General features: G+C 50.9%; 1 protein-coding gene across 4 annotated transcripts in view; it reads left to right on the top strand.

The window, feature by feature from the left end:
• Nucleotides 1-3,746: 3,746 nt before the first annotated feature.
• The window catches only part of Dac (dachshund family transcription factor), a 122,625-nt gene continuing 114,242 nt past the window's right edge, over nt 3,747-12,129 (top strand). For all 4 annotated transcript variants that reach the window (XM_076383251.1, XM_076383254.1, XM_076383253.1 and 1 more), the window contains exon 1: nt 3,747-4,657. In XM_076383251.1, the coding sequence (XP_076239366.1) occupies nt 3,879-4,657 (779 nt within the window). In that variant the 5' untranslated portion in view covers nt 3,747-3,878. The remainder of the gene's footprint in view (nt 4,658-12,129) is intronic.

The following is a 12,129-nucleotide window of genomic DNA, read 5'->3' on the forward strand; positions in this document are numbered from 1 at the left end:
AATCAGTTTGAGAAACGTCGCTCTCGTTTCCTTTTGCTTCATTCTGTTTTATTAACACTACCGATAGTGAACATAAAACACGCAGAGAAGATCTGGTAGGTGAATGGAATAGTCGAGAAAAATATCGAAGACACCAACGTATGAGTGCAGTATCAGTCCAGTTTATGCATGGTTGATGAGGGCATCTTCCCCATAAATATAAATAAATATAAATTGTTCTGCAGTAGAATAGAAAGCACGGTCGAAGTCGCAAGCTCGGTGAGTTCCAGATATTTTCTCATGACCGCAAAACAAGAGGAGGCGGCGGTTGCTTGGACAAGCGAATAGCATCGAGTCGGCCGGACCGACCGGGATTGTCCTTCGTTACGCACGAAGGAAAGTGCAGTCATCGACGTGCATACCCGTAGGTATGCACACAGAGGTATTAGCTCCCCCAAAGCCAACCGGTATTAATTCCACTAATTGGACGTGGTTTGGTTCGTGGCAAACATTGGTCCCCTACCGATCCTCGACCTTCCTCGGACAAGGGACTCTGGATCTCAGCATCGATCGTTTTGTCGCAGTAAACTGCTACTTCATCGACGCTGAAAATTAAGAGTATGCACGTACTTGTCCTCCGACGAATCCTCGCAGTTGGATAGGCATTTCTTCAAGAAAGTTGAATCACCGCGTTTGAGAGGAGAGGAGAACGTCGACGATATAGCTACTGCGGTAACTTAGTTAGATCCAACTTAGGGATGATTACGGTGCAAGGATGTTGATGTTAGACGTTCTATCTGAGAAATTGAAACGAAACGATTGTCTTCCGCTCGTATCCGAACAGTGATGGTCAATGAACGTTAGGCCCAGGGGGTCTCGTTTCGTTTGGGGTTGCACGAGGTCAAGGGATCAGCTGCGGTGGAGGAGGACGCGTGCGAAGCCTGTTACATGTATATACATATACATGTGCACCCGTAACAAACGCGGAGGGTCTTTCCTCGTAGATCTGGGTCACCGGGCCGATGAGGACTGATCAGGGGTTGACCGCTAGAAAAAGGCCAAACGATGTTCTCTCTCTCTCTCACTGTCCCTCTCCCATGACCGCCCGATGTATCTCTCTATCTCTCTGCTCGCACTCTTTCTTTTTCAACTCTCTCAACAGCTTCTGAACCGTCGCTCATGATGAGTTAATCAAACAGTTAGGGCTCTTCTCTCTTTACCAGAATCCCTCCCATAGTCTTTACACGTTTTCGACAGACTTTAGCCGTCGTCGAAAGATCTCGGATAAAATGTTGATTCGAAAATACCGTGGGAAATGTTCAGGTCGAAGAGGGAGTGATGCTGGCTTGTATACCTACGCAAAGGGTGAAGAAAGGCATTTTTGCGCTACACGGATATCCATGAGCAACGGCGGAATTAACGGCGGGACGGGAGGCTGTGCGAAAGGTGTCCATGGGGAAGTTTGGACGAAAGATGCGTCTCAGTGGATATAGATGCTTCAGGTACGGTGCAAAGATAGTAAGTACTCATACTCGAAGCTTACCGAGAGAGAAGTTAGGAAGAGTGTGTCGGGTATGCCGCGCGCATGCCGAACGGCTGAGAGGAAGAGAGGCGGAGGAACGGCAGTAGCGTCGCGTCGAAGAGGGGCGAACGAAGAAGGAGGGCGGAAGGTAAAGACGAAAGAGGGTGGCCGAGGAGCGGCGAGAGACCGTGAGGGAAGCAAAGTTTCCTACAGAAGAAATAAGCGCGCGCCGTGTAATGCTGATGGCGAATATGGTAGAGGAGATCGAAGGGAACGGTAAAAGAGAAGGCGGACGGAGGGGCGGCAGGCTCTTCTCGAAGACGGGGGGGAGGAGAAGGAGGAGGGGTGGGTGCACGAGCAACGGAGGGGGAGGGGGTTACTCGCGCGCGCGAGAGACCCGACCGATCGATTCGAACGCCGGCGACATTCTTCGTCGTACGGACAGAGGAACAGGGAGAAACGCAAAGAGAGTGGCAACAAGAGGGGAGAGAGGAGAGAAGGAGAAGAGAAAGAGGGAACGAGGTGGAGGTTACTGGCGTCAGTGGCGTCGGCCGCGAGTGCGACGGAGCACGCGAGTCCAGAGAGAGCGTGCTATTGAAGGTGGGAGAAGTTGGAGGAAGAAGTGGAAGGGAGCTACGAAGAGGTAAGGGAAGAGAGAAGAGAGTTTGCTCTGCCGCGAGAAAAGACAAAGAGGCAATGCGTGTGCGTATGCAGACGAGGATGCGCAGGGACAGAGCGATGACGTGAAGAAGCAAATGAAGAAAGGGAAAGATGGGAAGAGAAATGGAGCAGAAGCGAAATGTGTGTGGGAAACGTAGGTGAGGGTGGAATAAATCGAAGAAGGGTTGCAAGCATGAACGAGTAAAGAGAAAGGTAAAGGTGATTTCGAAAGGAAGAAAAGGAAAAAGGAAGAGAAGAAAGAACGAGAAGCAGAAGGGTGCGAAGGAAACGTATGAAGAAACGGCACTAGGAAAAGGGAGGGAGGGAGGGAGGGAGGGGTTAGGTTTAGAAAAGACATGACGAGGGGTGATGGAGGGCAGCGTGGGGCGGGGGTCATGCAGGGTGGCCAGGGTGGCGGAGGGTGAAGGGTGAAGGGGGAGGTGGGAGAGGTCGCGAGGAAAAAGAAGAAATCCCCACTCGTAGCGAGTAGATCGGCGGTAGGTTCGAATTGTACTGTCTTGTCGAGACTCGCGTCTGCGTCTGGATGTCTCCGTGTGTTAGTCGCCCCCAGAATTGCCCGGTCGGCGTCGTCGTCGGTGGCAGAGGTTGCCGCGTGGTGGGGAACGTTCGCTGGTCCCTCCACCATCCGAGGGAAGGTTCGAAAGGCGTCAACTATACGAGGTTGCCATCCAATAGGGAGAACAGCCACCCCGGTGGCTCCGCCAACCGGATACTCGGTTGCGCGCACAGAACGCCCATCCTCCCCGTTCCTCGAGCTCCCACTGATGTTTTTATTTATTACATCTGTGACTGGGTAGGGAAATACTCCTGACTCGACCGAGAGAGCGTTTGCCACTTTGAGAACGAGCGACGCGCGTCCCTGCGAGTTACCGCCGCAGCCGCATTCGTCGTCGTCGTCGCCGTCGTCGTCGCCGTCGCCGTCGCCGTCGCCGTCGCCGTCGTCGTCGCCTGTCGTCGTTGTGCTCGTTTCGGTCGTCGTGCTTGCTGTCATCGCGACAGCATCCTCTCGTCATCTCCGCGAGGTTCGTGCGCGTCACGCGTCACGCGTCACGCGTCACGCGTCATTCGTCGACGCGTTGCTCTCTCGTTGCGCGTCGTGCTCGTCAACAACAACAGTGTTCGCCTTGATCGACGACAAACTCTGTCGTGATTCCACGTCCAGTTTACTCGGCTAGTGGTGGTCCAGTTTCATCGGTGAGAAAAATCACAGGTGATCGTCAGTTGCAGGACGAGGGGCAGCTCGGCTGCTCCTCAAACGTCGGTGTGCGGAACTCAGGGACCTGGTCGCAACAAGGACGAACGACGAAGTGATAGCTGCCGAATGGTCATGGACACGGTTGTTCGAATGATTGTGTACAGTGAAGTTATTAGCTACGTACGTGGTCCAGCGTGCCCCGTGAAACGCGGCAGTTTGCTCGAGTGGCAGTGACGCTTGTAGACGAGATCGATCCTGGATCGTCGTCGCGAGGTTCCTCGTCGGCTGGTTCCGACAGCCGATCGAGAATCGGGATGCGAGTCTAGTATGCGTTGATTCGCGGTATTTCCTCGCTCGCATTCGGCGGGCTCGACGTGACGTGAGGACACAGGATCGTAGGAGGACACAGAAGATCGGGGCATCTGTCAGAGGCAAGGCATCCCTCGAAACGCAACGAGTCCCGACCGCTAACCGTAGAGACGCACGCGTTTCGGACCGTCCATGGAGCACGGAGCGATGGATAGCTCTTCCGACCACAGCAGTCGCGCCAGCCCCGTAACCGGTAGCCCGAAACACCCGCACAGCCCGTCGGCTCAGAGTCAGCAACAGCTCCACGGGTCTCAGCACCAGCCGCCGACGTCGCACCAGCAGCCCCATCCGCGGGACCAGATCCGCGAGCAGCAATCGCAGCAGCAACAGCACCGCGGCGTTCCCACGCCGGGATCGCCGACCAGGGGTTCGCCGCCTCAAGGACTTCCGCTGAGCCCACCGCCCCTTTCTGCCGGAGGAGCACCCGGCGCACCGCCAGGCATGGTGCCCCGTATGCCTGGGCTCCCGCCACCAGGTCTGGGCCTGCTGGGACAGCTCGGCGGCATGCTCAGCGGTCACCATGGCTCGCCGCTCGAGCTGATGGCCGCGCATCACGCGGTTCTGCCTCCGAGATCCTACAACAGTCCGCCGCCGATCAGCACCAGCGATCCCACTGCGAACGAGTGCAAGCTGGTCGACTACCGGGGCCAGAAGGTAGCTGCGTTCATCATCGCCGGGGATACGATGCTCTGCCTGCCACAGGCGTTCGAACTTTTCCTCAAGCATCTCGTCGGTGGCCTCCACACCGTCTATACCAAGCTCAAGAGGCTGGACATAGTGCCGTTGGTGTGCAACGTCGAACAAGTCAGGATTCTCAGAGGACTCGGAGCCATTCAGCCCGGTGTGAACCGATGCAAGCTGCTTAGCTGCAAGGACTTCGACATTCTGTACAGGGACTGCACTACGGCCAGGTAAGCGTAAAACCACGCTTTAAAACCGTGCTTTCAAACCACGCTTCCCCGATTCCTCTGCAAGATCGTGTCGAAGGAAGAAAATCGGGAAAGTTGCAAGATCGAGTCGTTCGTAAGCGTGTCCTCTGCTAGAGTTCTTTCAACTTGTTCCTATGTCACGCGCACCTCTATCGTTCAAAGAGATTCGATGATGCGCAACGATAAGGGTAGTCGTATAGCTCGTGTACGTTCCATAGCTCCCGTTGCCCGAGAACGGAAGCTACGATCCTCGTGTGTATTAATAACGCCCGGTGTCGCCTCTGGGCAGCACTTTATCTTCGGTGGGCTACACTCCGTACCGCGCTACCGGTCGACTAAAAAATATTTTAATCGTACGTCGGCTTCTTCAGCGTTTCCTCGCTACCGGCTCTCTGCAGTAGCCTCTTTTCTCGGTCTTCATCTCTTCTATCGACATTTTCCTACTTCTCATAGGAGGAAAGCAAATAGGTTGTTTGGTACACGGGTAGCGACCTTTTTCACCTTTCTCAATAGACTCTGTACATCTACAGTCCACGTTCTAGCAACGGGAAGGAGATTCGAGAGAAGGCACGTGCCCTTGTATCTGGAATTGTCAACGGGCCTCCGTGCCAACAGGTGTCCCTTTCACAGCAGTTTCTCTGAATGAATCGTCCCCACCGACGAGACAGAGAGAAGTGGCTGTAGTACAAGCTTACCCCACCCACGAGTCAGACGGCAGACGAAACGGAATGGTAAACGGAATGAGGGGATCCGGTACGTTATCGGGAAAATATTGTCCTCCGCTGTGTCGCTTCCCGACTGCGACGCCTCGCACCACGAGCTGCTACTCGATTATGCTTCGTTCAACAACGTTATTTCCTTCGAATCAATCAATTGTGGCGTTACCTCGGTTTTTTCGAAACGATACGATGCAGAAAGGAGCGATTTGTTCGCGAATTTCTCGCAGAGAGGGACAATAGTATTGCCGGTGAGAGGCGCGCAGTGGCAGTCGCAACGGAAACGGATTCAGCGCGACACAGAGAGGGCGAAGGAGAAAGAGGGTCGAGGGATCGCGACTACAGGGAAGAGAGACGAGAATAGAGGGACGGGTAGAGAAAGAGAAACTAGGAGGAAAGAGAAAGCTGTAGGGATAGGGATCCAAATAACCCGAGTCGCAGTCGCAGAGCAGAGTTGGTCGAGCCGTCGGCTCGTGCGGGCTCTTCCTTTCGTAGAACATGTACGTATTGGAACTCTTTTAGGGGGATTTACAATCTGTTTCTTGACCATTCTCACCATTCTCAATGGTAGTGCAATGACAGTTCTTCTTCAACTTTCTCGAATAAGTTCTACACCTATGCAAATTCGACAAATTAACTTCCAAATGAAATTGTAGCCTTTTCTACGTTTAACATATCGAGGAGTAGGCACAGTTTATAAATAGTATTGAGTTGGTGGAAGGCTGAGGTTTTTAAGTTTCCGAGGAAAGCGAAGCTCTGGTCCATGTGCGTAAAATTCTAGTAGAGTAGAGGCTGTATACTCAGAGACTTGTGAGAGATTGGTAGAATTGTATCGGTTTTTCGTATCGATTGGAAATCGAGAGGGGAAGTGGTGGGCTGATAGAAAGGGGAGACAGAAAGGGCAAATAGCGAGGGAGGATCGCCAGGAAAAATCGGATGATTAAGAGACCACGGTATGGTCGTCGTGCGCGCAGTGTCCGCGGTGGTGGTCGCGTGTACCGCTGACGTCGTTACATTCTGATAATGCACGGCGGTGGTAACACCGGGGCAACGACTACACACCAATGTTATACCTCGATGCGCGGACGCTGGTCTACGCGCCCGGTTGCACGCTCCTCTCCTCTTCCATCGGCATCGATGCAACAGCATGCACCAGGAACCGCACCGATAATTCAGGGGGATTTTTCTTGCGGTTTATACCGCGGCGCCGGCTGCGCTGCAACGCTTGCACTGCTCGCACCAACGCGATCCAGAGGACCATCCTCGATCCCTTGTCCCTCTCGATATTAAGAATCGAAACATGGTCGTCTACCCACGCGTCGCCGCGCGAGAATCGTTCCCAATTCGTCTACTCCTTCCTCGATACGCCTATTTAATCGATGCCATATACGTCCACTAACGAGACCAACCAATTATCTTCTCGTCAATTTATGTAGGTACTCGAGTCTAATCGCGATCGAATGGCTGATCCTACGAGTGTCCCAATTGCGTTCGTTTCGAGCGTGGAAAGACAGCAGCCTAGCTGGAAACGAAACGCTAATATTTCCTTGTTTCTTCCTCCTTCTTTCCTTTAAACGTCTTTCTCGCCACGAACGCGGCAGGATACGTGGGAGTACGCGCGGCCCTGGACTGTAATTCTATGCGCTATTAGCCGTTTAATTATAAAATTGTGCATAGATTAATTGGCTCCTGTAATGGCCCTAACAATGCACAGACGTGCACTCGGGAGAACGATGAAGAGGGGGAGGGAAACTAGGAAGGTGAAGAGGGGGGAGGGGGACGGAGAGGAATAGTGTAGTTGTGTCGGGGGAGAAAGAGAGAAGAGCAGTTGAAGATAGAAAGAACGAGAGGGTAGAGCATCGTTATTAATATTTATTTTCTTGGCTTGTTTCTCCCGACTCTTCTCGTTGTTACCGTGTGCGCTTATGTACAACCGTGAGCGGTTAAATGGGTACGCGTTCGCGTTAACTGCGCGTACGCGTGAGCTGTGGTTGCTCGCGAGGCAATTCATATGGAAAGTAGTACGATTTCCAAATCAAAACGGTCGACAGAAGAAGAGATAGCAGTGAAATAATGGTCGTTTATAAAATCACGAGAGACGATTTCCCGCAGAGCAATACTATACTTTGCTGAACTCGAGTACAGAGTTCTCGCAGACCCGCAACGATTGAACCTCGGTGCTTCCATTTATCTTCCACAGAAAATGTATCCTCTCGCCGATTGTATCCGATACGGCAGCTGCCTCGACCACTCCGTTTCTTTTTTTCGGTTTTATAACCCACGCGTTTTCGCTCAACTGGCCCACACTAGGTGGCTTTGCGTTTTTAAGGGCTTCTATTATGATTGTCGAGGGCTGCTTTTGACACAGATATGCCTGTATTTCGTTACAGGCATATCTGTGCCTCTTATGCTCTCACGTTCATTTCCCTCATTCTCTTCGAGGATTACGTTTCCACTATAACCGACCGCTGTTTGGTCCCTTTCTCTCGTCGCAGCCGACAGATTGAAAGTCTTTCGATGAGGCAACTTTTCGACGAAGAAATTGATCGGTACCTCCACTGCTAATCCGATACTCGGTTTCTTCAGAACGTACTTGCTACCCTTCGTACAGCCAACCTCTTCCCAGCCCCCGTGCACCGTCAGTAATTCTCGGTAATTAATAATCCGCAACAAGTAATAATCGAGCCAGTAATCCGACCGACCTAGCGCGCTGCGACAATCAACCTTCTTAATTCTAGATAATTAACGTAAAGACAAACAAGAAGGATTAACCGAACCTTCTGCCTCTTTACTTTTCTACCCTCCCTCGCACCGACTCGAGATTTCCTCTGAATTTTCCTCTTCACCTTCCCTCTCTTTCTTCGAAACTTTCTTCCACTTAGGATCACCGTCTCTTCTACATTTTTCCCCTTTGACAGTCTTTAGGGAAGTTCTTGCCTTATCTTCGAGCGCTTCCAGAAATTACTTCATTTCTTCTGGAGAAACGAATAATATTCGATTTCTCTAACACCGTGGAAAATTCGACTTGCCTGTTGCAGTGTTGCCCAGAGTACATGTCTAATAATAAACGCGGGAGTCGATGAGATCTTTCTTCGTAGAGACGATGAGAATTCATGAGAGATAGGCTTAGAGTGGGGAGGGAAAAGGAAGAGGAACGAAAGCGCCCGTGGCTAGGATCGTCGATTCTTGTTCGTGTAGCTCGATACAGATGCAAGTCATCTCAGAGTCGGGATTGTATCGCCGCGGCGCCAGGCTTCCGTTCCGTGACTCTTTACTTTTCTTCTCCATTCCTGCCATTCACTATTGACGATAGTTTTATTTATCGGTTTCTACGTTTCTTATAACGTTGCATTTTGGACAGCAGTATCGCGATACCACTAAATGACTTCTACCGTTTAGAACTAACCTATTCTGTTTATAGTCGTTAACTCTTTAATTAGAATGTGTATCTAGAGTTGCGAATGACTTTCGTTACGTATAATATCAATTTTTTATCGAGTCAGTAAATTGAACGGAAGTTGCAGTTTTCAGAATTCCTGTGCAAGTTACGCCTGTTACATACATACATATGCAATTCTCTTCGAAGCAAGGGTATTGTACGCTTAGTGTGAATATCTACCTAGAAGAGTTTTTTCACTTTCGAAAGAATCTGATCTCTGAAAAAATCTACATTCAATAGCAAGCGTTTTAAGTTGAATTCTTCAGATTTATTTAAGATAAGTAATTTCAATTTTCTTTTAACCTCATTTTCTTCGTTCTTATGTTTTACTCGCTCAGTTTTATGTGGATCAATTTTCTAACGAGTCATTTGCAAGAAGCAATGTTGAAACCTGTGAAATTATGATAGGACATTGCCCATCTGCTTGACATGCTCCGTTATTTTTCGGTATTGTTCTCGCAAATATAACTCATAATCTCACACCGGCTGGTCGAGATATTTAGCAGGAGATTGCTAGACTGTTTGGGCGTCTGTTGATATTATCGCTATGGCGTAGATGGTATCTCGGAGGGTTTGTCGAAAAGTGGACGAGCGTTCGAGTGATCGATCAAGGTAACGATTGCGTCGAGTCCCAATTGGCAACAGAAATGGCTTAAACCGTTGTAGCTCTTTCGCGATTCTTCGCAGGTGGAAATAGCGCTTGTCGCGAGTTGGTTGACGCAGAAATTTTGCAACGACCTAGCATTAGGATAGACGGAAATCGATCGTTTCGCAGGAACCGGTGACCCACATTAAAACAGCTGACTGTAGGGAGACCCCCGCGTATCTGCTTCTTTCCCCCTTCTATTCCACCCTCGTCGCAACGAGGCTTACCCTTCTATTCGACCCTTTTCCAAAAGACAACCTCCTACCGCTAGTCTTCTCTATATTTTTATCCCTTATCACCCTTCTTGTCTTTAAACTCAGGGTCCTTCAAACTTCCAACTTCAATCTAGTTAATTATTATGGAAGCTGGAGGAAAAATGTCGAAGCAGCGGTTGCCGACCCCTCGCGATACCTCACTCTTTATCCGGTTTTTACAATTGCCGCAGTCGTTTAGAAGATTGAATCGCGTATGGTCAGAATAGCGAGCTGGATGGATAAGGCGGAGCGAGGGGTGGTTGGTAACAGGCCGAGACAAGAGGAGGAACGTTAGGAACGTTAGGGGTGACAAGGAGAAACAGGGAGGGGTATGGGTGGTCGGAACGGTAGACTGTAATTTCGAATGATTCGTGAACGACGGCAGTGTTCATATCGTACCTACCCCTTTCTCGAGAGGGGCGGTTTCGTGCGCACGGCATCCACTCGAACTCGTTACATACGGTAATTAAACGACGCACGAGACCATCCTGCTAGTTGTATGTTCGAAGCGTGTACTCTATTTCTTGAATCGAACGACGAAGGAGAGAAAGTGTCGCGGGATTCGGTTCGCAGTGAACCGTGACCAATCGTTCTGCTCGTCCGCTACAGAACAGGATCTTCTTCGTGAAACTGGATTCGCGTATCTCGAACGATATCTTCGAGGAGGAGGGTTGAGCAATCGTTGAGAGGAATTGAAATTTCCATAGTGCACGGCGAATCGTATACTTTGGTAGTTAGAAGGATAGAGATAGAGAGGGAAGAATCTGGCTCGAAGCTACTCGTTCGATGCAAAGAATGCTCGGGCCAGTAAGGTTTCAACGGGCGACTGTAATCTAGTAATCTGGTAGCAAGCTGGATAGGAGGTACTGTAATAATCGGCAAGGTTTCGCGTATGGCGGGTCCGCGGTGGGATTCGCGATTCGAATCGAATCCGTGCTCCGTGCAGACCGTTCCCCTTCGGCTCTGCTATCTCGACGTAGATACAACAGGCAGGATTGTTTGCCAGTTACCTCGGCGAAATCGCTACCAATCGGTAAGTCGGGCCGTTTACTCGGCCCGTTTACTCGGCTCGCGTGCCGTCGAGTTTGGCATAACGTCGCGCGTCAATCAACGCGAGCCCTCTCATGGATTACCGCGAGTAACGATTCGCCTTCTACTCGACGTCGAGTCGATCTCTCGAGTACACGGACGGACGGTGATGGCCTCCGACATACATAGGTACAGGTTCGAAAGGGTAGCCCCGTTTCGAATGCAAGTACGCAAGTCGAGAAGTCGTAGTTGAAGCCGGTGCTCGTCAGCCGATCGAGGAGAAGAGGAGCCATCTTTACACGCGTGCGGTCAGCTCGCGTGTTGCACGCACACCTCCGTTTCTTGTTCCGCTTTTTCTTCTCCGTTCTCTCTTACTTCTCCTTCTATTCTCTCCGGCTTCTTGGTGCCCGTTGTCTACACGTTTGGCCGCTTTTTCGAGGCTCGATCGATCTTTCGGTGCGTCTGGTCGCGCGTACCGATCGAATCTGCCGCAGCTAGTTTTCTATCATGCGTTCTCGCGCATAATACGGCCATCGACGCGAAGGTGCTCCTACTATAGTACGAGTAATCGAGATAATTGCCGACGATGCGTAATTATATCATTCTACCGAATTACCTGCCGGTGCGGCGGAGCTCACGGCCGTCGTTACGGTTGTGGACTTGGAAAGCACAGCAGAGTTGCGAGGTGTTATTACCCGCCGACGTTGATACATCTAGTCCCGGTTCACGGTGTGGCACAGACCAAGGGACAAGCTCTCGGTATCCACGGGAACATTTTTCGAGAAGGATTGAATTATGGTTAAACAGCCTTTCGTACGCAACTTGGTTCGACGCGCAATATTTTAATTAATATTTTAATTCGGACGCAGGGGCGCTAGATAAAATACTGAACAGGTGAGGTGAACCAACGCCAGTCGTACCGCGTCGCACCGCGCCGCGAATCGCACGTAGAGACAATCAGACTTGCAAAAGCCTCGGCTAATTGGCCTCTTAGGCGCGCGGTGCGATGATTAATTGACGCGGAACTGACCGTCAAGCCGACACGAACTCTACTGTGCCCCGACTTGACCGAATCTTCTCGGGATAACCCGTGACGCAAGTTGAACACCGTGGAAGCGCGCGAGGAACGTTCGCGTGTTAAATTGCCGTGAAATATCTCCGATACTAGAGAGCGATCGAGCAAACTAGCGAGTCGCGCGACGCCTTCGACTCTCGTTAGTGGAAACGACGTCTTTGAATTGTGGACAGTGGCGAAAGAAGCGACTTCCCTCCTTTCGTGTTGGACTTTACACGTAAATTAAGCCGACAATGCTTCTCGGTCGAGAATCGGTCCGAGGAGAATCTCATAGTTACAGGAAGATGATTTGGCT

This window comes from Calliopsis andreniformis, chromosome 8, assembly GCF_051401765.1.
Source record: "Calliopsis andreniformis isolate RMS-2024a chromosome 8, iyCalAndr_principal, whole genome shotgun sequence".
NCBI classification, from domain to species: domain Eukaryota; kingdom Metazoa; phylum Arthropoda; class Insecta; order Hymenoptera; family Andrenidae; genus Calliopsis; species Calliopsis andreniformis.